At 40.7% G+C, this 27,746-nt stretch overlaps 2 protein-coding genes across 6 annotated transcripts in view; both read left to right on the top strand.

Moving 5' to 3' along the window:
• The window catches only part of mapre2 (microtubule-associated protein, RP/EB family, member 2), a 100,008-nt gene extending 97,021 nt beyond the window's left edge, over positions 1–2,987 (top strand). For all 3 annotated transcript variants that reach the window (XM_041189428.1, XM_041189429.1, XM_041189427.1), the window contains exons 6-7: positions 1,072–1,224; positions 1,301–2,987. In XM_041189428.1, the coding sequence (XP_041045362.1) occupies positions 1,072–1,224; positions 1,301–1,372 (225 nt within the window). In that variant the 3' untranslated portion in view covers positions 1,373–2,987. The remainder of the gene's footprint in view (positions 1–1,071; positions 1,225–1,300) is intronic.
• A 9,080-nt stretch (positions 2,988–12,067) lies between these two features.
• The window catches only part of spidr (scaffold protein involved in DNA repair), a 336,544-nt gene continuing 320,865 nt past the window's right edge, over positions 12,068–27,746 (top strand). For all 3 annotated transcript variants that reach the window (XR_005943341.1, XM_041190250.1, XM_041190247.1), the window contains exons 1-3: positions 12,068–12,150; positions 15,914–16,081; positions 20,894–20,963. Coding sequence is in view for 2 of the 3 variants with exons in the window: in XM_041190250.1 (XP_041046184.1) it covers positions 12,133–12,150; positions 15,914–16,081; positions 20,894–20,963 (256 nt within the window). In the remaining variant the exon portion in view is untranslated. The remainder of the gene's footprint in view (positions 12,151–15,913; positions 16,082–20,893; positions 20,964–27,746) is intronic.

Genomic DNA, 27,746 nt, shown 5'->3' with positions numbered 1-27,746 from the left:
GAAAATTGAATAAAGCAGTTTTATGATTGCATAATGTTGGGAATGTTGGTCACATTGTCATGACACTCAGTCTTCTGCATAAGAGCAGAGTCTCCATGTGGTTTCATATAAATGTAAAAACCAAATACTGCAGATGCTGGAAATCTGAAATTAAAAACAGAAAAATGCTGGAAATACTCAAATCTGGCTGCGTTTTGGAGAGGAAACCAGAGTTAATGTTTCAGGTCTGTGAACTTTCATCAGAACAACAGACCTAGTCTTGAAATGGTAACTGTTTCTCTCTCCACAGATGATGCTTGACCTGCTGAATATGCTCAGCATTTTCTGGTCATATAAATGTAGTCTGGGTAAAATTGAAATGAACAGAGGCCAGAATGGATTGTGACAATGCAATCATAGCAATATAAGGGGAGGCGGTGACATAATGCTATTGTCACCTACCAGTATTCCAGAGACCCAGGGTAATGCTCTGGGATTCAGTAAAAATCTGGAATTAAAAGTCTGATGAAACCATTGCCGATTGTTGTAAAAACCCATCTGGTTCATCATTGTCCTTTAGGGAAGGAAATCTGCCATCCTTACCTGGTCTGGCCTACATGTGACTCCAGACCCACAGCAATGTGGTTGACTCTTAAATGCCCTCTGAACAAGGGCAATTAGGGATGGGCAATAAATGCTGGCCTAGCCAGTGATGATCACATCACATGAATGAATAAAAAAAATGGACCTGGAGAGTGAAACTCATTTAGTATACCTCCTTCCAAACCCAAGATGCACATTATAATTCAGATTATTTTACTCTGAAAATTCAATAGTGATGGTGAAATGATGAATTATCTTTCTGGAGAGATCTGCTGGCAATAGATGTGGAGAGAACAACCTCCTCTGCTCAAGTCATCAGCAGTAATCTAGGATCTTATTTAACCTGAATATATTGTAATGCTAAATATATGTCTTGAAAATTAGTTGGATTTTTAAAATTAGTTTTTCTACTTGTAGGTAAACCATTCCCGAGATTCTGTTTGCAATAATTTTGGTCCATTAATTATTGTATTTTTCACATGTGAGCAGGTGAGTTCATTAAAACTCGCACTTGAAGGAGTTGAAAAGGAAAGGGACTTCTACTTTGGGAAACTGAGAGAAATTGAACTTATCTGCCAAGAACACGGACAGGAGAATATTGACCTTGTTCAGCGACTCATGGATGTGCTATATGCTACCGACGTATGTACAGTTTTTACAATTTATTTGCAAAAGCATGTAGAAATATTGTATGTATTAATATATTTCTAAATTACAGGAGGGATTTGCAGTGCCAGATGAAGGTCAGGTACAGGGTGAAGAACTGACTCAGGAACCAGAAGAATATTAATTGGCAACATGAGTATTCACTTCAGAATGAAGAGCACACTGAAGACTTCATGGAATGAATTGCTTCAGTTTGAACATTAGCATTTTATCTTCCATACTCTGCAACAGCAAAGTACTGTATTCCGTACCCATTATCTTACCACCATACATTTGCAGCAATGATCTTTCAGTAGAGAAAAAATGTGGTAATTTTGGGGCTAAATTAACACTTTGCATTATGGCTTATATTTTAGGCAGAAATATGGTTTCACAAAATTATTGATTTCAAAAGTTTGGTATCCACCAATGAAAGTTTTATGAAGTATGTTTGGTGAGCAAAAATGCAGTATTACAAATTCATACTTGTCCTGTATATTTTTCATGAAACCTGCTAAGTGGAGAGCAAACCATCACACTTTACATTACACAGGCAATTATTGTCAGCCTATTTATATATGAAAACACCACTGAAGGAATGGATTCTTAATTCTGTGTAAAGAAAGTCTTATTAAGCTGTAACTCACTTGTTTTGAATTAAATATCCACAATTTGTCGCATGATGGGGTAGATTTGTTTTCAAAAAGTAAATAATTGCTATTACTTTTATCTTTCTACTTATTTAATAATAAATTGGTTGTGTGTTTATATTCGTGGTCTGTGTATAAAGGTCTTCATAAGAGAACTGTTAATGCAGTGATATAGTGCACATGTAAAATCACATTCATCAGGAGCTCAAGTATTTAGGTCATCAAAAAGAATATTCTGACTGCTATCACTGTCACATTTAGACAGCAGAAAAATGAAGAGAATAATAGTATATACATGCAGGCTGGATATGAGCTGGAAACTGCATCGATGCTAACAAAGATACCAGAGTCTGAATGACAGTTGCATATCAGCTTTCCCTTGAGGCAAGACTTATTAGGCTTTGACTAATCATAGAGTTCTTAAGGAAGCCATTTGGTCAATCAAGTCCATGCTGGAAATCTGTCAGAAAACTGGGGAGTTATCCTACCTGCACTAATCATACTAATTAGTGAGTTATCCAAGGAGTAACATTCAATAATTCTGCAGCAATAAATGTGGAATTTATTGACTGAAGAATATAGTGTGGATATTGAAGGGAAGAAATGAAAAGTCATTTTACAAAGCATTATATATGCAAATGAAAATCATACTTGGGGTATATTAGTAGTATAGAAAGAGAAATCCATGTTTCAACTGACCAGTAATAGCAAAATCTGTTAGATATGTACATATTGTACTCCTCTTTTGTCTGAATTTAATACACGGGTTATGTATAAGAAAATATATGTACATTTCCATCATGAGTTTGTTCTCGTGTTTGTATCTTGTTTTTTTAAATTCATTTTTCACTCGAGCTGTTTCTTCAAAAAAAAAACAGTTGTAATGGATCTGTAAACTGTAACTAGGCTACTTTTGATGTTTTAAGTATACAGAAATGTAGACTATTCTGCTTCTAGTTTATCTATTCCAGTTGCAGAATTGAATAATGCATTAAACTGTACATTATTTTTAATACTTTGCCGTTATTTGGCAAATTTCTTCCACCAAAAAGATTAGGTATTTGGCCCGCAATTCTGAGGGAAAATAAATCTAAATTGCATTATCTCAAACTGAAGCTTCACAGATTTTATTGGGGGATGGAGAGTTCCAGATTTCAGTTTCCTTTGTGTGAAGAAGGGCTTCAGATATTACTCATTCACAGCCTATCTCTAATTTTAAGTTTGTTGTTATTGTGCTAGACTCCCCCCACCAGAAGAAATAGTTTTTATTCATCTATCCGATCAGTTCTTTCAATCATCTTAAACATCTCAATTAAATCACCTAATTTCCTGCACTCCAGGGAATACAAGCCTAACTCATGCAACCTGCCCTCATAATTAATGCTTTTAGACCGTGTTTTTTCTTTTTAAGCTGCTTTCATTTTACTTGAATGTTGGTAGATCACCCTTCTCCATCTCCTGTTGGTCACTCTTCTTCCATCCTGCTGTGTTTAAGTCTCTCATCCTGCATTCTTTCATCTAGTCTTTGGCCTTCCTCTTCTCCTTCCTGGCAGTCCCATCTTCATCATTAATCTCACCACGTCGTCTTTCACTCAGCTACTTTCTTTAATGCTGTCACAACCTTCACTGACCTCCTCATCTTGCCCTTGCTCATCGCTCCACAGATCCATCTCAGCATCCGCACCACATTCGTATCCAGTTGTTCTCACCTTAATGTTTCCAAAATTTCTACTTGAAATAATAAGGGTTGCTTTTACAACTTTCCTTTCAGTTTCAGTGATAGTTTTCTATCACATAATACTCCACTGCTGCTTAATTTCCATTTCTTTACTCCCACCTCTATACTTCCATATTCTGTCAGCAGTGATCCCAGGTACTTGAAACTACTCTTTTTTTTTAGAAGTTTTTACTCATAATCTTTACATACTCTGACCCTCTTCCCTAGGCTCAAACTGAGTGCATAGATTCGTTCTTTGGTGTACTGATCTTAATGCCCCTGTCTTCCATTGCTTTTCCCCAGATACTCAGTCATATTCTCATCATCCCCACCACATATCTCAATATCATCTGTAAACATCATTGACCATAGCTATGACGCTTGGGAAGAGGCTCAGTGCCAATCCTTGGTGCAGTCCAATTTTAGTTTTGAAACACTCATTCTGTCCTGCATACTGTTTATATTTATTTATTTTTTTTCATCCCTAGTTGCCCTTGAGAAGGTGGTGGTGAGCTGCCTTCTTGAACCACTGCAGTCCATGTGCTATAGGTACACCCACAGTGTTGTTAGGATTCCTTTTCTGAGACTTTGTAACAGTTTGGTCCAACTGAGTGGCATGCTAGGTCATTTCAGAGGGCATTTAAGAGTCACATGCCAGACCATGTAAGGATGGCAGATTCCTTTCCCTAGAGGGCATTCGTGAATCAGATGGGTTTTTACAATAATCAACAATGGTTTCATAGACTTTTAATTCCAGATTTTAATTGACTCTGCCATCGTGGGATTCAAACCTAGGTCCCCAGAGGATTCTACTGGGTCTCTGGATAACTAGTCTAGTGACAATGCCACTATGTCCCCACCTTCTCATGTCTGGTATTCTCTGTACATGTCCTGTAAAAGTCATATGTATTTCACAGGGACGCCACAACTTTGAGCGCATCACCTAACTTCCTCCCTAGGGGCTAGGTATCTGGTCATAAGCCTTCTCTAGATTGAAGAATACAGTCATCATGTTTAATTGGCCTTCCAGATATTTCTCCATCACTTGTCTCAAAACAAAAATGGCAATAATGGGCTGCTTCTGGATATGAATCCAGGCTGGATTTGCACCATCTTTCTAAGCCTCTGGTCCATCACGCACTCCTGTATTTTGAAGGAATGTGAGTTAATTGTTTAGTCCTGGTATCATTCTGGTAAATTTGCACTGCACCCCCTTCCAAGGCAAATATATTTTTCCTGAGGTGCCGTACCCAGAACTGAATACTATACTCTGAATGGGATCTGTCCAGAGTTTTACATAACATCTCTTATATCCCTTTATATCCCAGCCCCAAACATTCAATTATCATTTTTTTTTCTACCTGTTCACTAATCTTTTAGCAATTTTTGTACTTGGGTCCTTAAATCTCTGCTCCTCCACAGATCCTAGTTTTTTTTTGCATTTTAGAAAATACTCTATCTAAAAAAGATAAATCAGAGATTCAATTCCATCTGTCACAGTTTGTATACTCATGTAATTTATTAATGTTCCTTTGCAACATTTTGCTCCCATCTATGCTATATGAGTAGAGCAAATACATGTGTCTCTCTCTCCTCTTCCATCCAAATCATTTATAAACATACAGAAAAGGTGAGGCCCTAATAAAAATCCCTGGGGCACACCACTTGTCATATCCTGCCATTTGGAGTACATATGTATTATCCCTTCTAATCGATTCTGTACCAATGTTGATAAATTGCCTCCAATTCTCGGTATACTTATTCTGTTAAGTCAATTTTGTGGAACCTTATCAAATGTCTCAGGAAGTCCATATAAATAACATCTGTAGACACTTCATTATATACCATGTTAATTACCTCAAAATTCAATTGGTTAGACATGACTTTACAAAATCCATGCTATTCCTACATGTCATAAAAGATTGTACTGAATTATTTAAGACATATTTCTTAGCAAATGTTCTCTTTTAATCTGTATTTTGCTATTTAAAGAAAATTCAGTTCAGGCCTGCAGCATTTTTCTCTATCTTAATTGATTGCTACGTTTCACACCTAGATGAAATTGTTACAGTGAACCTATTTAAACCTGCAAACTGTTTGTAAAAAAAAATCTGCATCTGCTGTCAAATTGACATTTTGCAACAGCTGGTGTATTGTTCATATTACTACTTGGTTTGATTATGCATTGAAAACACTGGAGTTTAGGGTAGTTGCATGGTCTACATGCAAACCAGGGCGATGATTTACATTGTAATATACTAGCAGTCCTAACTTATTAGATTTATACCTTTGAATACCATTTTTTGTTGGTGTGTTTATTCAGACTTTTGTTGTAGCCTGGTTAGATTAAGTTGAATATTGAAGCAATTATGCTTAAGTAATTGTTAAGGCAAGTACCAGTTAAAATAATCATTAGTTATTTAGCTGTAATTGATCCAGTACTATTGGATACAAAGGGCTATTGCTAAATTATGTTGAAGGTCTCAGATTAATTTTTTAAGTGGAAGTCTGTTTTTATGAAAATTGGATGTTTTCATCAAAATCCTTGCAAAAAGCACTTTTTTAAACAAAAATGATCCTTTGCCTTTTCCCATCCAAAATTGATACAAAAAGAGCTTGCACAGACTCCTGGGCTGTATAGTCACTTCCTGTGCTGTATCGATCTGTGGAAAGGAATCTGTATCTGTGGTATAGGAAAGAATTGTTAAGAAGTTCGGGTCCACTTGCTCTAGATTTTTGTTTTTCACCAGTGGCAGAAATGCAAAAGAGGATGAAATATTTATAAATGGACAGAACTTATAGGCCGCTATGAAATTTAATTGTTATTGGGGATTGATGTAAATGTTTTGTTTTTGTTTTAAAATTTCTAGTTGGCGCAGGAAATTGTGTAGCATGACTTTGATAATACCAATGGGAGAACATATGTTTATTCCTGCATTTCTTTAGCCATTTTCCTGATACAATTGTCTCTCTAACGGAGGGAGATGCCTATAGTCCTTTGTGGATTATGGTTAATAACCTTACCTTTTTCCTGATCTTTGCAATGTTGTCAGAAGGATCCCAGCAGTGTTTTGTGCAGGATTGTGAAAATCGTTCCAGGTCTTTGATATGCCGTATCTCATTAGTTAGCTGAAGATGATGGATATAGACCAACCAGACACTAAGAATTGGTGCATGACAAAGGGTGAAAGCCAAAAAGAACTTAATTAAACAAATCCCTGTTTTAATTCAGTGACTATGAAAACCTTTTTATAATGTAACAAATTTTTGAACAAAATGTGAATATTGCCTCCCATTAAAAATAGCTCTCCTTAGGTTCTCCAGTTAAATTAAGTTGGTTTACCAAGCTGTCTAACACCTGTTAATTAAATTAGTTTAAATGGTAATGCAGTAATTGTACATTAAAAGTTTTAGTGATACTTGTGTTGAAGCTTTGCCACTAACCTTGTGCTTTGTTGTATGGATGTATCCAATAGTTGTCATGTCATTGCATAAATATTTTATATACCAGATTCTTTAGACTATGGGTGAAATTGTAGCACTAAGCCATACACCAAGGATATATTGGTGATCTAAAACCTAGCTGGCCATGGATAAATAATCCAGAGATTGAATTCAAATCCCACCATGATAGTTTGAGAATTTGACTTAAGTTTTTTTTAAAATCTGAAAATAAAAATCTGCTGTTAGTAAAAGTGACCATAAAGCAGTCGATTGTCATTAAAAACACAATTGAATGTTTGTTGGTCAGTGCAACTGTCAGTTTTCTGAAGTTTATGACAGCCAAACCAGTGGTCTTTTTAAGAGACTGCTGGATGTTACCAACAAACATGCAAGTGAAAAAAGTGGACTTGCTCACTGCCCTACACTAGCATCACTAGGCTGATCCAGCTTCACCCACCAACCCCCCACCCCCAGGTCACTGGTACTAATGAGGCCAATAGACAGATTTCCTGTAGTCCTACCACTGGGCCTTTAACGCTGGTGTAGTATGCCCTGCTTGTGGGTCACACCCTTTAGGGGCATGATTCAATTTCTGGACAGCACGCTGAATTAAACAAAACATTTCTTAAACTTCCTTAAAAAAAATACTGACATTAGAAATGGCTTAATTCAAACTCTATTCCTTCTCGGCTGCAGTGCATTTCTGCACTTTAAATGTAAGCGCTGACTGCTTTTAAGGACACGCTTTATGACAAGTTAAGTCTGGACTCAGCTACACCAACAGGAATTTTGTTGTTAAACTATTGGTTTGCAAAAAGTTGCCTCCACTTTTTCATCTCACAGTTTCACAGATTTTCTTTTGCATCCGTGTGAAGTTAAACCAAACATGAACCAATGGTTTTTCTTAACAAAAAGATTAAACAGTGATATGGGCACCTCATTTTCTCCCAAGACCGCGGCTTTTTTTTAAGGCAAGCAGGCTAAGAAACTGTTTCCAGGCCTCTGTCTCAGAGAAACATAAGCATGCCCGAGGGAATACTGGTTTTTCCTCTTGTTGAAGGTAAGTAACTGGGTGGAAGAAAACAGACCATTCACATTATACTGCACACTTATTACAAGAATGTACGTTGCTGTTAATTCCTTTAATTTTAACTTGACTTCTATCTAATTTAGCCCATACTTACCTCTCTCCAATCCTTGTTGCTTAAAATCTCCCACCTCACCTTAAGCAATATTTTTTCTTCCATTGCTAATTCATCCACATGAAAACTACTATTGCACATTATCCACTGCTTGCCCACCTCTGATTTTTTAAAAAAAACAATTTTCAGGTGATAACCTACTTCCTCCTCTATATTGCTAAACTCCAGGGTCCCCTTCCTGGTACTCGCAGCGAATGCCTCTTCCCCAATGCAATTTTTTACCACCTCAATACTCCCATATCTCAAAATGTTCATTGGCCACTCCTGCTGCTCCCTTAGTAGTCTCATACTTTGGAACCAGTGTTAAATACTGATAATCTCCCTAAGTGTTCAGTCCCCCTTTGCTTCATCCCACCCTCTTATGGGTTGATGCCCTGGGGAAGCTATGACTGGATCCCCACTCTACCTGCCTCCCTTTAGCTGGTCAGTTTCTGAAGGTGTGGGTAACCTGTCCACCCCTTTGAAAATTTAAACTTCATCACTTGACAAATTCTTGAACTTTTCAATAGTGTTAATTGGTCTCAGTTGGGGGGAAAGAATGTGATTCCTTTTCGGCTCTCTCCCACCCCCCCACATCCTGGTGATTATTGCTAGCACCAGGATTGCCACCTTGATATTGACACACTGCCTGGCACTGGTTTTTTTGCTCCCCTCCCCCTGCCCTGTTCCTGCCTTTGAGAGGCCCTGAAAATTCAGTGGAGATGATTTGCAGTTATTGGAGTTATCCTCACAAGATAAGAATCTGTCCATTAGTTTCCTTGCTGCCCATCATGAAAAGTGTATAAAGTATTTCATTTGATTATAAAAACTACTTTGTCCATAACTTGGGAATCATATCCATGAAATTTGTCCAAATTTTCACTAAGCTGAATTGAAAAATCTACAAGTAACCACTGGCTGGTTTGGTTGAATAGATCATGTCCTTTCAAAGGTTGGAACAGTTGATTTCCGGTGTGCTATGTCATGATCTTCTGTAGGCTAGGCTCCCAATCTCAGTCTTGCCCATTTCTACTCAAATGGTATTGCCATTGTTAAATTCCCAATCATTGACATCTTGGGGACCCCTGTTGGGCAGAAACTTGAACCAACCAAATAAACAGTGGAGAGAGGGGTTGGGGGGTTGTGTGGTGGTGGGCACTGACCCCATCAGCACCCCGGATCGGGTCAGCGCCGCAGAGGTGCCTCAGGGAGATAAGTTTTAAGGTTCAAAAGTTTTAATAAAGAAAAAAAAATTAAGACGTCCCCTCATGTGACAGTGTCAATGAACTTTAATGAAAAAGTTTATTTAATTTATAAACCCTTCATGAAACCTCATCCTGCCTTAAGGTTGGATGGAGAGCTTTCTCAGTAGGCTTAATTAGTTAATTAATGGCTTTAACAGGCCTTTGACAACTGAGTCGGCTGTGCGCCCGCCGAACCAAAAATCTAAATGACGTGATGATGTCGGGATGCACACCCGACATCACTCTTCATCATTTTACACCTCAGCGAATGGGCCCCATACCCGCTTGCCGAGCTGAAGATAAAGCCCAGTGGCTAGAAAAACAGGACAGAAGCTGGGTTTTCTGTGCTTAGAGACAATTCCACCATCTACAAGGCACAAGTCACTTGCCTGGATGAGTGCAGCCCAATAACACTCAACAAGCTTGATACTATTCAGGACATAGCAGCCTCTATCATTGGTGCATGGTGCCAGCATCATTGTACCATCATTGCACTGCACCAATTTCCCAAAGTCTCTCCCAAACCTGCAGCCTCTACCTCCTTGAAGGGCAAGGGCAGCAGGCATTTGGGATCACCACCACCTGCAAGATTGCCTCCAAGCCACAAAACAACATGACTTGGAAATAGAATTACCTGGAAAAACTCAGCAGGTCTGGCAGCATCGGCGGAGAAGAAAAGAGTTGACATTTCGAGTCCTCATGCCCTTCGACAGAACTTGAGTTCGAGTCCAAGAAAGAGTTGAAATATAAGCTGGTTTAAGGTGTGTGTGTGTGTGTGTGTGTGTGTGTGTGTGGGGGGGGGGGGGGGGTGCGGAGAGAGTGAGAGAGAGAAGTGGAGGGGGTTGGTGTGGTTGTAGGGACAAACAAGCAGTGATAGAAGCAGATCATCAAAAGATGTCACCAACAACAGAACAAAAGAACACATAGGTGTTAAAGTTGGTGATATTATCTAAATAAATGTGCTAATTAAGAATGGATGGTAGGGCACTCAAGGTATAGCTCTAGTGGGGGTGGGGAGAGCATAAAAGATTTATATTTCAACTCTTTCTTGGACTCGAACTCAAGTTCTGTCGAAGGGTCATGAGGACTCGAAACGTCAACTCTTCTTCTCCGCCGATGCTGCCAGACCTGCTGAGTTTTTCCAGGTAATTCTGTTTTTGTTTTTATGACTTGGAAATATATTGCCATTCCTTCATAGTCAAAATCATGGAACTGCCCCCCTAACAGTACTGTGGAACTATTTTCACCACATGGACTGCAGTTAAGAATAAGGTACCTGATCACCACAACCTCAAAGGCAATTAGAGACACAATAAATGCAGGCCTTACCTGCGCTGTTCACGTCCCGTGATTGAATTTTTAAAAATCAGTATTTTCAGTCACTTATTCAGGAACTGTGCTTCTTCCCTCTCAATTCTCTACCCAGTTCCCTCTGCCTTGCCAACCACCTCCTTTCAAAAATGTTTGCAAAATCCTTAGGCTAAGATTTGGCTAAAAAGTCCCATGTGCAGTGGGAGGCTGGCATTTGGTTGGGAAGTCGTTCGTCACTGAGCAGGCTTTGCTGTGTCTCTTCAACTCAGCCATAGAATTAGCATCCCGGCCAATTAGTCAGGCAGTATGATGTACCAGATCTGTCGAAGGATTTCTAGTTAAAAGGGCCCTGAACAGCTAAGTTCACAGAATCATAGAGGTCTACAGCACTGAAAAAGGCCCTTCAACCCATCGAGTCTGCACTGGTCAAACAAGTACCTAACCTAATCCCATTTTCCAGCACGAGGCCCATAGCCTTGTATGCCATGGCATCGCAAGTGCACATCCAAATACTACTTAAATTTTATGAGGTTTTCTACCTCTACTACCCTTTCAGGCAGTGAGTTCCAGATTCCCACCACCTTCTGGGTGAAAAAATTCTTCCTCATATCCCCTCTAAACCTCCTACCCCTTACCTTAAATCTATGACCTCTGGTTATTGATCCCTCCACCAAGGGGAAAAGTTCCTTCCAGTCTACCCTATCTATGCCCCTCATAATTTTATACACCTCAATCATGTCCTCCCCTCAATCTCCTCTGCTCCAGGGAAAATAGCTCCAATCTCTCCTCAAAACTAAAGCTCTCTATCCCAGGCAACATCCTAATAAATCTCCTCTGCCTTTTTTGTTATCTTTGGGTCTTCCCTACCCTGAGTGGTTGCATCTCCCCTGGAAAAACTCAGCAGGTCTGGCAGCATCTGTGGCGAGAAGCACTGTTAACATTTCGAGTCCGTATGACTCTTCAACAGAACTAAGTAAAAATAGAAGAGAGGTGAAATATAAGCTGGTTTAAGGGGGGCTGGGATAGGTGGAGATAACCAAAAGATGTCATAGACAAAAGTACAAAAAGGTGTGAAGGGTCATACGGACTCGAAACGTTAACCGTGTTCCTCTCCGCAGATGCTGCCAGACCTGCTAAGTTTTTCCAGGTATTTTTGTTTTGGATTTCCAGCATCTGCATTATTTTGCTTTCTGCTTACATCTCCCCTGACACCCACTTCCGCTTCAACATGTAGCTGATTGGACAGTTTTACGCAGCCTCAGCGTAGCTGCTGGTCTGGCTCCGCCCACATTGCCGTGGTAACGTGGAGGGTTGAAAGTTCAAATTTGTGTTCGGGCCTGAGCGGATCGAGCGGTGTAATGTTTGGCACCAGGAAGGTACAGGGTGTTTACCGGGGCAGACTGCGTTGCGGCTTTCTCTCTGGGGGCAAGGCTACTATCCTTTATCCTAGCTGTAGTTGGCCAGAGGGAGGGTTAATTCAACAAATAGACTCAAAGGAGGCAGAATTGAGAGAACTTGAAACAAACGCAGCTGGTCAGTCGGCATCCGTGGAAAGGACAGGGTTACCCCGGTAATGCTTTTCAAGGGTGAATTTGTCATCAGAAATAGGGATGAGTGGAATTTAAAAAGGAACATAAACGGAATGGCGGAAACAAATTCGCACAGGAGAACACTAACAAGTAATGGTAAACAAGAGGATAGCTCATTGACTAAAGTGATGGAACTAAGGCACATCTGAAACGGAAACGGTAAAAAGTGGGAGAGTTTGTGAAGGAAATCATCAGGCCAACACCAAGAGTGCAGATTGCCTCTTTGGCAGGGTGGGTCACCATGCTATGTGCCAACCTATTTCCAGTCACCCCAAATTGCAAACACGCTTATTGTGCTAGAATCTTTTGCTAAAATAAAAGCATGAACTAAATTTACTCCGCAGATGCTGTCGGACCTGCTGAGTTTTTCCAGGTATTTTTGTTTTTGTTTTGGAGTTCCAGCATCTGCAGTTTTTTTGCTTTTAACTAAATTTACGGTCTTGGCTAGCTCCATCAGTGGTGGTATTAATAAGGCACTCCTGGCAATGTGGTTTACTGCCCTCAGTCCTTCAACATGGAGGAGCATTGATTCATCAGATGAGGAAAGGTAGTAGGTGGTAACCTGCAGATGGTTTTCTTGCACACGTCTCACCTGCTGCCATGAAACTTCATGGAGCCTAAAATCAGTTGTTGAGAAATCCCAGGGCTGCTCCCTCCTGACTGCATACCACTGTGCCTCCACCTCCTTTTGTTGGGACAGGGCATACCAGGGGATGGTAATGGAGGTGTCTGGGACATTGATAATCATTCTCATAGAATCATACCTGTCAGACAATTGCTTAATTCATTTGTGGGTGTCTCAGTTTTGGTACAAGTACCCAGGGGAGGACATTGCAGGGTCTGCTGGTTTTTATTGTGTTTAAATCCGATGCTGAGGTCTGTCCAGTTTTATTCCTGTAGTTTTCTGTGGTGGTTTAATACAACTGAGTGACTTGGTAGGCCATTTCACAGGACAGTTAAGAGTCAACCATAGTGCTGTGGGCCTGGAGTTACATGTAGGGCACACCATGTTAGAATGGCAGGTTTTCTGCAAAACCGGGGAAAAATGAACCACCACTTGATACCGGCTTTTAATCCATTTTTTTCTCCATTTAATTTAACTGAATTTAGATTCATGAAATTCAGTGGTGGGATTTGAAAACACAATCTTGATTATTATTCCAGGTCTCTAAATTATTAGACGAAAGATGCTTATGTCCATTGATCACGATGCAGTCAGTTAGAGTGGCTTGGGAGGTGACAACCCCATGAAATATGAAATTGTCAGTGATTCTCAGTGCTAAACTCCATTGGCTCCCTATTGCCAGTTCATTGAATTGAAAATTGTCATCTTTGTTTCTTCTCTATCAGTGAAACTCCTACTACTTATGGCCCAATTTTCAGTTCTTACTCTGACCTCATATCCAACTATCCCTTTCTTCCTTTTTTATACAGGCTCTATAATCAGTGATGGGAAAAAAAGGAAGACAGATTTGTGTTTCTCTAGCACCTTTCATGATTCCAGAATTTCCCAAATTGCTTTATAGCTAATTAAGTACTTTTGAAGTGTAGTCACAGTTGTAGGAAATGTGCAGTCAATTTGTGCACAGCAATGTCTAATGACCAGATAATTTATTTTAGTGACGTTGGTTGAGGGATAATTAATGGCTCCCCTGCTCTTTAAAATAGTGCTGTGGGATCTTTTACCTGAGAGGGGAGATAAAGCCTCAGTTTAATGTCTCAGCTGAAGGATGGCACCTCAAAAAGTGCAGCACTCCTTCAATACTGCACTGGATTGTCAGCCTAGATTTTATGCTTAACAAATGAACATACGAACTAGGAGCAGAAGTAGGCCATTTGGCCCCTCAAACCTGTTCCACCATTCAATAAGATCATGGTTGATCTGTTTGTGTTTTGAATTCCACGTTCCCATCTACCCCCAATAATCTTTGATTCCCTTGTCTAACAGGAATCCATCTACCTCTGCCTTAAAAATGTTTAATAACCCTGCCTCCACCGCCTTTGGAGGCAGAGAGTTCCAAAGTCACACAACCCTTTGAGAGAAAAAAATTCTCCTCATCTCTTAGGGAACCCCTAATTTTAAAATAGTGCCCCTTAGTCCTGGACTCACCCACCATCCTTCCCACATCCACCTTGCCAATGCCTTTGAGGATCTTATATATTTCAAAAAGTCCCCCCTCACCCTTCTAAACTCCAGTGGAAACCAGCCCAGTCTGTCTAACCTTTCCTGATAAGACAACTTGCCCATTGCAGTGTCTGGAATGGGGGTTGAACCAAAAATGTTCTGATTTTGAGGGAGAGTGCTGCCACTGATCCATGGCTGACACAGGCTGTTTTGGAAAACTTTGCTGAACTTCTCAGCTTTGCTTCCTTTCCTCCCCATGTTCAAAAGGTTCCTGAAAACCTATCCCTTCGACTATGCCTTAAGTTACCTGCCTACATGTTCTGCTTGATGTTTCTCTTCTGTAAATCACCTCAGAATATTTAACTAAATGCACAGGCTGCAATGAGAATACAAGTTGTTCACAGTGCTGTCAGTTACAGGGATATTGGGAGATGCCCATGCCCATTCACTGCAAGACTCTCCATACACGTAGTACAATAGGGCAATAATATCTATTGTAATCTCATTTTTCTTGCCCACTCTGGGATTGTGTAAAATTTCAATTTGTGGGTTTCAAATTTCAGCCTCTTTCTTGGACACTTAATTATAGTGGGATTGGGGAATGTCCATGTCCAATAATTTCACTCTACATTGTAGGATGTGGGCAAGTTTACCTAACAAAATGATTAAGGTTCTGTTCGCGGACTTGGGTGTGGGATAGCTTTCTGTCCTGGATTTAGGTGGGTTTCACTCTACACAGACTTAAGGATTGTTCATGTTTTAAGGGGCGAGTTCAAATAATCCAGTTTTTGTAGTATAACCAGGAGCAGATTAGAATAGGGTAGAATGCCAACGGCAATTAATGCAGCAATTGGAGCTTGGACCAATAGGAGATCCATTTTTAAAAAATGTATTATTGCCAGTAAATTGAAAAAAAAATGTTTAAAATCAAATTCTCATTTATCTGATGTATTCAGTTTGTGGCTTGAAGCTTCTTGGAGGCTGGATAATATATTGGGTTAACAAAGTGTACTTTCACCCCTGAAATCTGGGTTTGGATCTTGCTAAATTAATTAAATGAAGCTCATATATCTTTGATTGGACAGTCACACTCTCCCTGGTGCTCAGAGATTTATAGCATTCTGTGCTTATACTTCACAAATGCAAGGTTGAGGTTGGGACAGAGCACAGCACCTCTACTTTCCATCCAGCTCTTGACTTCGGAGTACTTTGGGGCTAAAATACAAAATTATTGCATTCTCCAACACTGTCGGCCCTCACTATGATGAAGAAAGGAAAAAGTTAAACAATTAATTTTGAAGTTCATGTTCTGATTCTGTTGTGAAACGTTTATTCTGTGGTGAAAAGTTAAACCAAATTGACCCAAATGTAGCATTTCTCATCAGTTTGTATTGTTAACCCAATGTATTTCTGTATGCTTTTCAGCGGAAAAGGATTCCTGGAATGGTGCAGAGATTCTCTTTTTTGCATGATGTGCAGGATACGGAGGTTACCTGCAAGAGAACAAATAGTCTTGCTAATAAATGTACACCTTCAATTGCAAAATCATGGAACCAATGTGGAGAAGGTTTCCAGGAAGTTTCACCAGTGGAGGTAAGATAATGTAATATTAACAACGCAGGATGGACCGTGAATTAAAAACTGAATTATGCATTCATATAGATGTGCCAGATGAATAGGAAGTTACCAAAAATGAAATAATGAGGTGAGAGGGCATGTATGGATGTCATGAAATAAAAGGGACAGTAGTACCATGGATCCGAAATTGGCTGAATGACAGGAAACAGAGACAGTGGTGGGTAATTAATATTTTTTGGTCTGGCGGAAGGTTTGTAATGGACTTCCCCAGGTGTCAGTGTTGCGACCCTTGCCTTTCCTGATGTATATTAATGACCCAGACCTTGATGTACAGTACACAATTTCAAAATTTGCAGATGATATAAAACTTGGAAATGTTGTGAACTGTGAGGGCAATAGTGTAGAGCTTCAAAAGGATACAGGCAAATTGGTGAGATGGATGGACAAGTAGCAGATGAAATTCAATGCAGAGAAGTGGAAGTGATTCATTTTGGTAGGAAGAATGTGGAGAGACAATATAAAATAAAAGGGGTGCCGAGCAGAGGGACCTGGGTGTCTATGTGCATAAGTCATTGAAGGTAGCAGAACAGGTTGAGAGCGCAGTTAATAAAGCATACAGTATCCTAGGCTTTATTAATAGGAGCATAGAGTACAAAAGCAAGGAGGTTATGCTAAACTTGTATAAAACACTGGTTTGGCCTGAACTGGAATATTGCGTCCAGTTCTGGGCGCCACGTTTTAGGAAAGATGTGAAGGTGTTAGAGTGGGTACAAAACAAGATACATGAGAATGGTTCCCAGGGATGAGAAACTTCAGATACATGGATAGAATGGAGAATTTGGGACTGTTTTCCTTGGAGAAGAGAAGGTTGAGAGATGATTTGATAAAGGTATTCAAAGTCAAGAGGGATCTGGACAGAGTAGATAGTGAAAAATTGTTCCCACTGGTGGGAGGATTGAGAATGAGAAAGATTTAAGGTAATTGGCAAAAGAAGCACTGGAGACACGAGTACTGCTTGAGAGTGTAGTGGAGGCTTGTTCAATGAAGCAGTCAAGAAGGAACTGGATTATCTGAAAAAGAGGAATGTGCAGGATTATGGGGAGAAGGTAAAGGTATGGCCTTAGGTGCATTGCTCATTTGGAGAGCTGGCACAGACACAATGGACTGAATGGTCTCCTTCTGTGCTGTAACAATTCTGTGATTCAGTGTGTAAGAATAATTTGAGGGAAATGTAGCCACTGCATTGGACAAGTAGGAGTAGAATTTCGTGGAGGAAATTACAGATACGAAATAGATTTCAGGATGAGGGGGACAAGAGGCTGCTCGTGGGGAATTTAAAGCTTTTGCTTATTTTTCTTTCATCTTGCAAATTGATAATCTTAGAGATTGTAAAAGTAACTAGATTATTTTTTAATTGCATAGATAATAAAATAAATTAAACCTCACATTGAATAATGAAGGCTCACAGATTGATTCCTGGGATAGCAGGATTGTCATATGAGTAGAGATTGGGCCGACTAGGCCTGTGTTCACTGGAGTTTAGAAGAATGAGAGGGGATCTCAGTGCAACATAAAATTCTGACAGGGCTGGACAGACTGGATGCAGGGATGCTGTTTCTTCTGGCTGGGGGAGTCTAGAACAAGGGGTCACAATTTCAGGATACGGAAACTTCTTCACTCAGGGTGGTGAACCTGTGGAATTCTCTACCACAGAGGGCTTTAGAGGCAAAGTCACTGAATATATTTAAGAAGGGATAGATTTCTAGACTCTAAAGGCATCAAGGTGTTTGGTGTTGAGAGAGGATCAGCCATGATTTTGAAAGGTGGAGTAGGCTCGAAGGGCCAAATGACCTACTTCTTCTGTTTTCTATGTTTCTATAACTCCACTCACTTCCTCCAGATTAAAGAACCTGTCCCAGTTATGCTCATCTTTTAGACAGGAAATGCTGAACACCCTTCTTGCCCTATACTGGTCCCTCCCTGACCACTTATTTTTCATTTCATAGGTGACAATAGCCTGCTCTGAAAGTGGGAATTTCAATGACCATATTTCAGATTTCCATTCATCTTTACATAGTCTATTTCTCGGTCTTTCCTTCCCTTCCTGAACTTCTTTTTCTCATTGCCTCCTGCAACTACCTGGATCATATTATTACTTCCTGCATTCTTTTCTTTATCTCAGTTTTTCATTCTGCCCCTTTTATGCCTGATAATACTACCTTTCACACCAGAGCTTCCAAAATATTCTCCTTTTTTCCGCAGCCAGGGTTTCCCCTCTGTTTTCATAGACACGACCCTTGACTAGGCCCATTCCAATTGTAATATTTTATCCCTCCCCTTTCCACTGTCCACCACAATAATGTTAAGATTCCCCCTTGACCTCACCTTCTTTTCAACCAGCCTCTGCATCTGACAGATTATTACCTGCTATTTCATGATTGCATTGTGAAACACATGCCCTTTTTTTGGTTTCTGAGGCAGCTGTTGCTGATGTGACGTTTCTATTAACTGTTTCCCTTCCCTGGGCTCTATGTAAGCTTAAGGGATACAACATCTGTCTGTTCACCTTTTCCCACATCACTGGCCAGGGCCCACTTTTCATGTGAGACAGTGAATTACCTGAACTTCCTCCAAACTAATGTACCAGGAGACAACTCCACTCCCCATCCCACTCCTCTGCTGACTTCCTTGCCTATATTGTTCTAATGAAATGCAATATGAGCTTCGGAAACATATTTCACTTTGAAACCCTCTGACCTTAATATTGACTTTAATAACTTAAGATCTAAAATATGGCTTCTCTTGTCTCAACAAGAAAAGTAGGACGGGAGAGTTAGTGTTTTGCATGGAGGGATGTGCTTGCACTTGGGACAGGGACCATTCATCAGAATACTGTGCTCTTGGAGTAGTCTGCACCTTTGATTTTTTTCTTCTCCTAGGTTGGGAGAAAATCTGCCAAATTTTCCTGCTATTTCTACCAGTCTTAGTTTCCCTTTTAGCTATTCACATGATCTGTGTATTGTAAATGTCTGTCATTTCCCTGATTACACTTTCTTGTGTTAATGTCACCTCATCCATTTAACTTTTTTTATTCATTGACAGGATGTGGGCTTCGCTGGCTAGGCCAGCTTTTATTGCCTATCCTTAGATGCCCTTGAGAAAGTGGTGGTGAGCTGCCTTCTTGAACCGCTGCAGTCCATGTGGTGTAGGTGCACCCATAGTGCTGTTGGGGAGTTCCAGGATTTTGACCCAGCGCCAGTGAAGGAATAGTGATATATTTCCAAGTCGGGATGGTGTGTGGCTTGGAGGGGAACTTCCAGGTGGTGGTGTTCCCATGCATCTGTTGCTCTTGTTCTTCTGGTTGGTAGTGGTCGTGGTTTTGGAAGGTGCTTCCAAATTATATCTCTTTCCACTTAAGCATTTAACCATTGATATACTTTTGTTGTTTGTTTTCCTACTTTGGGCTTTTCCTATCATACAATAGCGACACGCTGATTTGTTCTAGTGTAGTAGTTCTCAAATTGGGGTCCCAGGAAACTTGCCAGATGGTCCGCAAAATAATCTCTCTGGCAGGCTAGCGACAGAGAAAAGCACAAAGGGATAAACAGAATGAAGAAGAAAAAGACTAAGTGGCATGCACTTAGTATAAATTAAACATGGTTAGTGTTGGTCTCGCACAAGCAGCTGGCAAGATGTTCCCTACTGAAGCTCCTGAACATTTTACCTTCTTTGTGGTGATGTGTGCTTTTGGCTTTCAGTGGTGAGGGGAGGTGGAAGGTCAGCTATTGCTGTGATACTCTGGTACATTCAATTTGGACTCCTGCAGTGAGCCAAATTTCTTATTGGATAGATTCTTATAATTGTGGAAAAGCTGTCAAAAGCTGTTGGACATGTAAAAATCATCCACCATGTTGCAATAATGTCAGATCCTTGCATGATTAAATAACATTAAGAAATTAGACTGGATATACACAGGCCTGTAAATTATTTCTGAGAATTTCGGATTCATGAGTGTTCTCATAGAATTTGAGGCAAAGAAGCTCATCTGTTTGTTTATGGGAGGGTATTTTTTAAAAAATGACAAGCAACCTTTGAGCTTTTAAATATCTAAATATGATGTGACTGCTGTTAACACTGATTTGGCCAATAACAGTTTGTCTTGGATGTGATCTGTGAACTGATTGGATATGTATTCCATTAACATTGAACCACATTAAAAGCAGTTCAGTTTGCTTGCACTAGAATGTTAGTAGGGTCACACTTTATCTTTGGTTAGTCTGGTCTACCTCATCATTGTCTATATCAGTGAAATTTTCCTCTAACTGCTATTCTTAAGCAATTAATGTTTTAATAATGGTTTTAAGAAAACAACTATTTCCACCCAGCACTTTCGTATTATATAATAGTATCATTTAGATGGGTGGGGTCTGTGATCACAGACCCATTTGAAAAGGGATTCTTCAACCAAAAAGTTTGAGAGCTACTGTTCTACTGGCAGTAGTTGGATATTTCTTACAGTATAACAATTGTTTTGTATAGATGCAACTGCAAAATGAGCAGGGCTTAGAAAGTTGATCAGTAAAATTTTTAACTTTTGAAGTTCACTCCAGTTGAGAAATTGCTATAGGAAAATGCAGCACAATTTTTAAAAAACGTGTATATACAGATTTAACTATGTTTTGAATTCAGTTTTTTTGGGTATTAGTGAAAAATAATTAGATCTGAAATTTAATATTTAAAAATCAAGCCCTTTTTGTTTTACATGTCCATGTTGCTGAATGTGCTTTAAGTGCTTCATGTTACTCATCAATATTTCTTTTTAAACAGGGTGGCAGGCCCATGGGAGAAGAGCAAAAAGTAGTTCGCAATCTTGCACCTGCACTTCATTCTGTTGAAGGTAGTTTACCTCGTATAAAGTGCTTGCTGTCCCACCTTTATCCCATTTTTTTCCTGTAAGTGCTGAATATCTTTAGAATGCAGTTCCACAGATAAGAGCAGCTCTCTGGTAGTCATCAGTAGCTATTTCTGTGAACTAGATGGTGAGGGTGAGCTTGCTATTTGACTGCACAAGGCAATGTACTGATATTGGACTAGTAAACCAGAGGCACAGGCTAACACTGGGGACATGAATTCAAACCCCACCATTGCAACTAGTGGAATTTAAGTTTGGTTAACCAATCTAGTCCTAGTAATGGTTATTTATTAGGTGGATGTCCATTTACCAAATCAGGCAACAGAAGACATTCTGTGAATTACAGCTGTTTCATCGTTAAACTATAGTTCAGTGCAAATGCAGTTTCTACTTTTCCCTTCTGGATCCTTTCCCTGTCCAGAAGCAAAAAACCTCCCTACTGGGGATAAACCCTGCTCTTAAGTGCAGGCTTCAATGAGCATCACTTGCTTTCAATTCAGCCTGAAGCTTGTCCTGGTTTACTCTTAAAGGGACCTGCATTTCGAACATTGTCAATGGTGACCATGAAACTATCGGATTGTTGTAAAAACCCATCTGCTTCTCTGAGGTCTTTTAGGGAAGGAAACCTGCTGCCCTTACCTGTTCTGACCACGTGATGCCAGACCCATAGCAATGTGATTGACTATTAACTGCCCTCTGAAATGGCCTAGCCACTCAATTGTATCAAACAACTACAGAAAAATAAAAAAGGATTAAAACTGGATAGGTGACCTGTCATCAACTTAGGCATGGAAAACAACAACGGCACACTCTGCAAGATGCCCTTTTCTAAAATTTGGTGACCTATCCTACAGATTAGCCAAGTAACAGCCCCACATAGTCAAACTCACCAACTCATATTTTTCAACCAGTGTCCTCCCACCAGCAGGACAGATCCATTAGAGGTGGCACAGTGGTATACAGTCAGGAAGGCATTGCCTTAGGAGGGCACAGTGGTATACAGTCAGGTGTGAGTTGGCCTGGGAGTTCTCAACATTAACCTTGACCCCAGGAAGTTTCGTGGCATCAGGCCAACATGAGCAAAAAAATCTGCTGATTACCACCTATCCCTCCCATTGGCTGACGAACAGTGCTCCTCCATGTTGAACAGTAATTGGAAGAGACATTGAGGGTAGCAAGGGCACAAAATTTACTCTGGGTGGAGGACTTTAATGACCAACACCAAGAGTGGCTTGGTAGACCACTACAGATCAAGCTGGTCAATTCCTGAAGGACATATCTGACAGACTGGGCTGCAGCAGATGGTGAGGGAAAAACCTGCTTGATTTCACCCTCACCAGTCTACCTGTCTCAGATGCATCTGTCCATGGCAGTATTGGTTAAAGTGACCAACACATAGTCCTTGTGGAGATGAAGCCCCGTCTTCACATTGTGAATACCATCCATCATGTTTTGTGCTGCTACCACCGTGCTAAATGGGATATATTCAGAACAGATCTAGCAGCCCCAAATTGGGCATCCATGAGGCGCTGTGGGCCATCAGTAGCAACAGAATTGTATTCAACCACAACCTGTAATCTCATGGCCTGGCATGTTCCCCATTCTACCATTACCATCAAGCCAGGGGATCAGCCCTGGTTCAGTGAAGAGTGAAGGAGAACATGCCAGGAGCAGCACTAGGCATACCTAAAAATGAGGTGTCAGCCTGGTGAAGGTATAACACAGGACTAATTGCATGCCAAACTGCAGAAGCCGCATGCAATAGATGGAGCTAAGCGATCCAACCACCAGTGGATCAGAATTGCCACTTCCAGTCATGAATGGTGGTTGAAAATTAAACAAGTAACTGGAGGAGGAAGCTCCACAAATATCCCTGTCTTCAATGATAGGGGAGCCCAACTTGTCAGTGCAAAAGACAAGGCTGAAGCATTTTTAACCATCATCAACCAGAACGGGTGATCCACCTTGGCCTTCTCCTGAAACCCCTCAACATCACAGATGCCAGTCTTGAGATCCCCAGAGTCATGGATGCCAGTCTTCAGTCAATTCAATTCAAGCCAAGTGATGTCAAAAAGTGCTGAAGGAGCTGGATGCAGCAAAGGCTTTGGGCTCTGACATTATCCTAGTAGTAGTACTGAAGCCTTATGCGCCAGAGCTAGCCACGTTCCTCGCCAAGCTGTTCCAGTTCAGCTCCAATACTGGTAACTACCCGACACTGGAAAATTGACAAAGTCTGCCCTGCCCACAGAAAGTGGGACAAATCCAACCTGGCCAATTACCACCCCATCGGTCTCCTCTTGATCATCAGTAAAGTGATGTAAGATGTTGTTGACAATGCAATCAAACGGCATTTACTCAGCAATAACCTGCTCACCCAGTGCTGTGTTTGGGTTCCGTCAGGGACATTCCGCTCCTGACCTCATTGCAGCCTTAGTCCAAATGAACAAGAGAGCTGAATTCCAGAGGTGAGAGTGACTGCCCTCAACATCAAGACAGCATTTGACTGAGTGTAGTATCAAGGAGCCCTGTCAATGTGAATCAGGGGGAAAACTCTCCACTGGTTGCAGTCATACCTAGCACAAAGGAAGGTGGTTGTGGTTGTTGGAGGTCAGTCATCTCAGTCCTGGGTCATGGCTGAAGAGTTCCTCAGGGCAGTGTCCTAGGCCCAACCATCTTCAGCTGCTTTATCAATAACCTTCCCTCCATCATAAAGTCAGAAGTGGGGATGTTCGCTGATGATTGCACAATGTTCAGTACCATTCGTGAGTCCTCAGATACCAAAGCAATCCCCATATGCAACAAGACCTGGACAACATTCAGATTAGATTTGTGGCACACAAGTGCCAGGCAATGACCAACTTCAGCAAGAGAGAATCTAATAATCTCCCCTTGATATTCAACAGCGTTACTATTGCTGAATCACTTATAATTAACATCCTTGGGATTAGCATTGATTAGAAACTGAACTGGACTGTTGTCTGAGCAGTGACCCATGCAACAACAACTTGATTTATGTAATGCCTTTAATTATTGATTAAGAAAGGTAACAAAACTGCAGCTGATGGTTTCAGCAGCAGATGATCTGAGGCAGGGGCAAAGCCCCTCCATGGTCCTCTAATTCGCTTTTGAGATGTTCCTTAATAGCTATCCCATTGTCCAGCTTTTGGTCAGCCGTCCTAACATCTGCTTATATGGCTTGTTGACAAATTCTGTTTGAAGGCACTCCTGTGTAGCACCTTGGGACAAATCAATAATTGAAGTTGCTACATAAATGCAAGTTTTTGTTATTGTCACTGCCCCTAAAGAGAGATTGTTAAAATTAAACAGGCAGCAAATGGGGATAGCCAAAAGGGGTTTGGGGAGAGAAAATAAGACAGCATAAGTTTAAGAAAAAGGTGCGGAAAATGCACTGATCAGTTCGAAAGAAAGTGTGCTGGCTGGCAAGCTGCATGGAAATGTACAATATTTCTAGTAATAACAATCGACTAAATAATCTAGTATTGTAATTTCTATTTATGTAGCATTAATATAATGCCCAGGAATGCTATATTTTGCACCCGTCACATGCTTGGGATTATAGTCTTCATTTTCTCACAGCATCCTTTTTTAATTTTAATAGTGGTTAGAAAGATGCAATGTGATAGCAGTTGGAAAATGATTGCAGTATGACACAATTTATATGGAGGATGTTGCTGATTTTGATTTAGCGAGTGAGTGGACTTGAAAATTTTTAATGGAGGATTGGGCAGTGTTTTGCCAACATTATAGATAATATGTACACGATAAATGACTCGGGGAATCAGGGAAGAATTAAGTTGAATTTTATTATCTGAGCAACTGCAGCATGCAATGGGAGCATAAATTAAGAACCAAGCTAAGCAGAGTGGCAGGTTGTGCATTCCTGCCATGCATTTCCAATATTGGCAATGCCATTGTGGGGAATTGCACAAGCTCTTGCACACAGCCCAGAAGAGAAAAAAGTCAATTATTTTGACATCTCAGACACCTCCTGGTGGTTGGTTTAACAGAGGCATTGACTAAAATGCTGAGCAGACTACTGTTTGGCCTATAATGTATGTGCAGTGTGGTCAAATAAGGGGGAAATGCAGCATTACTTAAAAATATGGAGATGTCACTCATCCAAGACAAATATTAATCAGGAATAATTAGGTTAAATAAAATGTTTATTTTAAATAAAAATTCCCACCCTGCAGAAAGTATTCCTAATCTTAGTATATTTTTCCAACATTTTGGAGGCCTGTTGTTTTGTATCAGAGCCACTCGTTGACCTGTTGACTATTGCAGGAGTTCAACAGTTTAATAGAATATCCTGCAATTTAGAATTTCAACAGCAAGGTTCAATACTGAATGCTTACTGTGACTTCTTCCTGAGTTGAAAGGCTGAAAATGCTGGATCTTCAAAGGCTGGCATGAAATGTTTAATTGGTGATATCTGACATGATGTAGATTTTTCACATTTACAGGTTGTTGGCAATTATTCGTAGTGACTGTTATCTGCTCTGTGCATTCACTCTTTTAGGTTGCATTTTTCCATATAGAAATATTTTATTCACACCTAATCCTTTGGGAGTGCCTGGTCCAGTGGTTATCCAGGATCCAGCATGGCAGTAAATCTACTGTGCAACATCACCAAAAGGGGGTAAAGGGTGGAGATGAGTATTAGCATAATATGATAAATCCTAATTTAGTACAGTTTCAAAATTTCTATTTGACAGATTAGTTGCTTCAATAATTTTCCAATATTGCAACAGTGACTGACTGCATTTCAAAAGTACTTAATTGCTTGTAAAGTGCTTTTGGGCATCCTGAGGTTGTAAAAAGTGCTATATGTAAAGTCTATTTTTCTTTCTTTATTTTGTTTTCTTACTGTGAGCTAAATATGAGGATGTTCCTGTTTTCAGAATTTTGAACTTGTAAACATTGCTGTTTGAATACTGGACCTATAAGAGCAGAAGAAATTTGATGGGGAAATAGGCTACGTGGCCCCATTCTGTGCCATTCAGTAAGATCATGGCTGGTGGCCTTGGCCTCAATGCCACTTTCCTGTCTGTTCCCCATAACCCTTGCCTCCTTATAGATCAAGAATCTGTATATGGGGCTGCAATTTACATGCCTTTGCTGAGCGTGTTTTCAGCGGAGAGGGGCATATAAAATAAGGACAGGTGTCAAACCCACCTACCCCTGAGCTCACCCCCAGTGTGCTGCAATCTGCAGCCCGTCCACCATGTTTAAATAGATAAGAGTCAATTAGGCTCATTACCAAGTCAATTGACCCTGATGATATGTTGCCCATGCCAAAAAATGTTTGGTGTGGTCAGTAAGGCAGGAGTTGGAAGCCTGATTTAATAAAAAAATCTATTCAAAGGGTGAGAAAGAAGTGTGTGTTCTACCTTTGCCCTCTGCCGATCGCCCTCCCCACCCCATGAAAGAACCCCAATTTCTTCCTACCTGCAGCCTTAAACCCACCCCCTTCCCTGACCTGCCTAAACCCTGCCTTCCCAAGACCCCAACTTACTTGTTTTGGAGATCCATAGACCTCCTTCCTCCTCCTCTTGCAATCCTGACAGCATCCACTAACATGCTTTTGACGCTGCTGGGACAGATGGAGCTGCTGGCTAAACCAATTGGCTGGCACCTCCAGAGGGTGGGACTTCCTCCCCAGTGAGGGACAGAAGCCCCATACTGACCATGTTTAGCTCGATATGGCCGCAGGGCTGGCCAGCTTGGAGCGAATCGGCTCCACACCAACTTTGCTTTTGGGCGTGCGAGCTATCCGTGTCTCCACCCTTTTGCAGTAATATTCAGCCTTATATCTCGGCCTTGAATATGTTCAATGACTCAGCCTCTGTTGTTCTTTGGGGTGGAGAATTCCAAAGGTTCATGACCCACTCAAAGGAGGTATTACCCCTCATCGCCACCTTAAATAGGAGATCTCTTATTCCGATACTATGACCCCTAGTTGATATCTTGAATGTGGGCAAGGCCCTAACGTCCAGCCCTAACTTCCACATGTCACACTTGCCAAGATGTGTTCTGCACCAACGTGTTTTCCCACCAACGTGGGTGGATGATCCAGTGTGGGGGGATGATTCTGGCAGGCTAGCCAGATATGCAGATATAATGCAATGAGGTTTCCAACGTCTGGCAGCGGGAAACACAGCTCACCATTGATGGGCAAAGCGGCTGATTGCAAACTGGTTTCACAACGTCATGAAACCAACTTTTGGCCTTCTCGCCGTAGTGTCCGCTCACGCCACCGAACACACCCGATGCCAGTGGGCACAGAAGATTCTGCCCGAGGTAAGATAAAGCAGAAAAAGAAAGCTTATGACAGCAGCATAAAACTTAACACTGTAGAAAGCCTAGAGGAATCCACAAAGTACAGGGGTGAAGTAAAAAAGTAACTAAGAAAGCAGAGAGAGGATGTCAAAAAATACTGACAGGTCAGAAAAGTAAAATCCCGTGGGATACAGGGGAATGTGGCGAGTTGGATTCAAAATTGGCTCAGTGACAGGAAACAAAGGGTAATGTTTAAAAGCAAAATACTGTGGACGCTGGAAATCTGAAATAAAATACATTGACGACTGTTTCAATCCTGCCTCATTCTCTTGCCTGGATCTGGAAAAATTTATCAATGTTGCTTCTAGTTCCCACCCCTCTATTACCTTCACATGGTCCATCTCTGATACTTCCCTTCCCTTTTTTGACCTCTCTGTCTCCATTTCTGGTGATAGACTGTCCACCAAT

This window comes from Carcharodon carcharias, chromosome 6 (assembly GCF_017639515.1).
Source record: "Carcharodon carcharias isolate sCarCar2 chromosome 6, sCarCar2.pri, whole genome shotgun sequence".
Classification (NCBI taxonomy): Eukaryota; Metazoa; Chordata; class Chondrichthyes; order Lamniformes; family Lamnidae; genus Carcharodon; species Carcharodon carcharias.
Note: the sequence above shows the minus strand (reverse complement) of the source record. Positions and strands in the feature narration are given on the sequence as shown.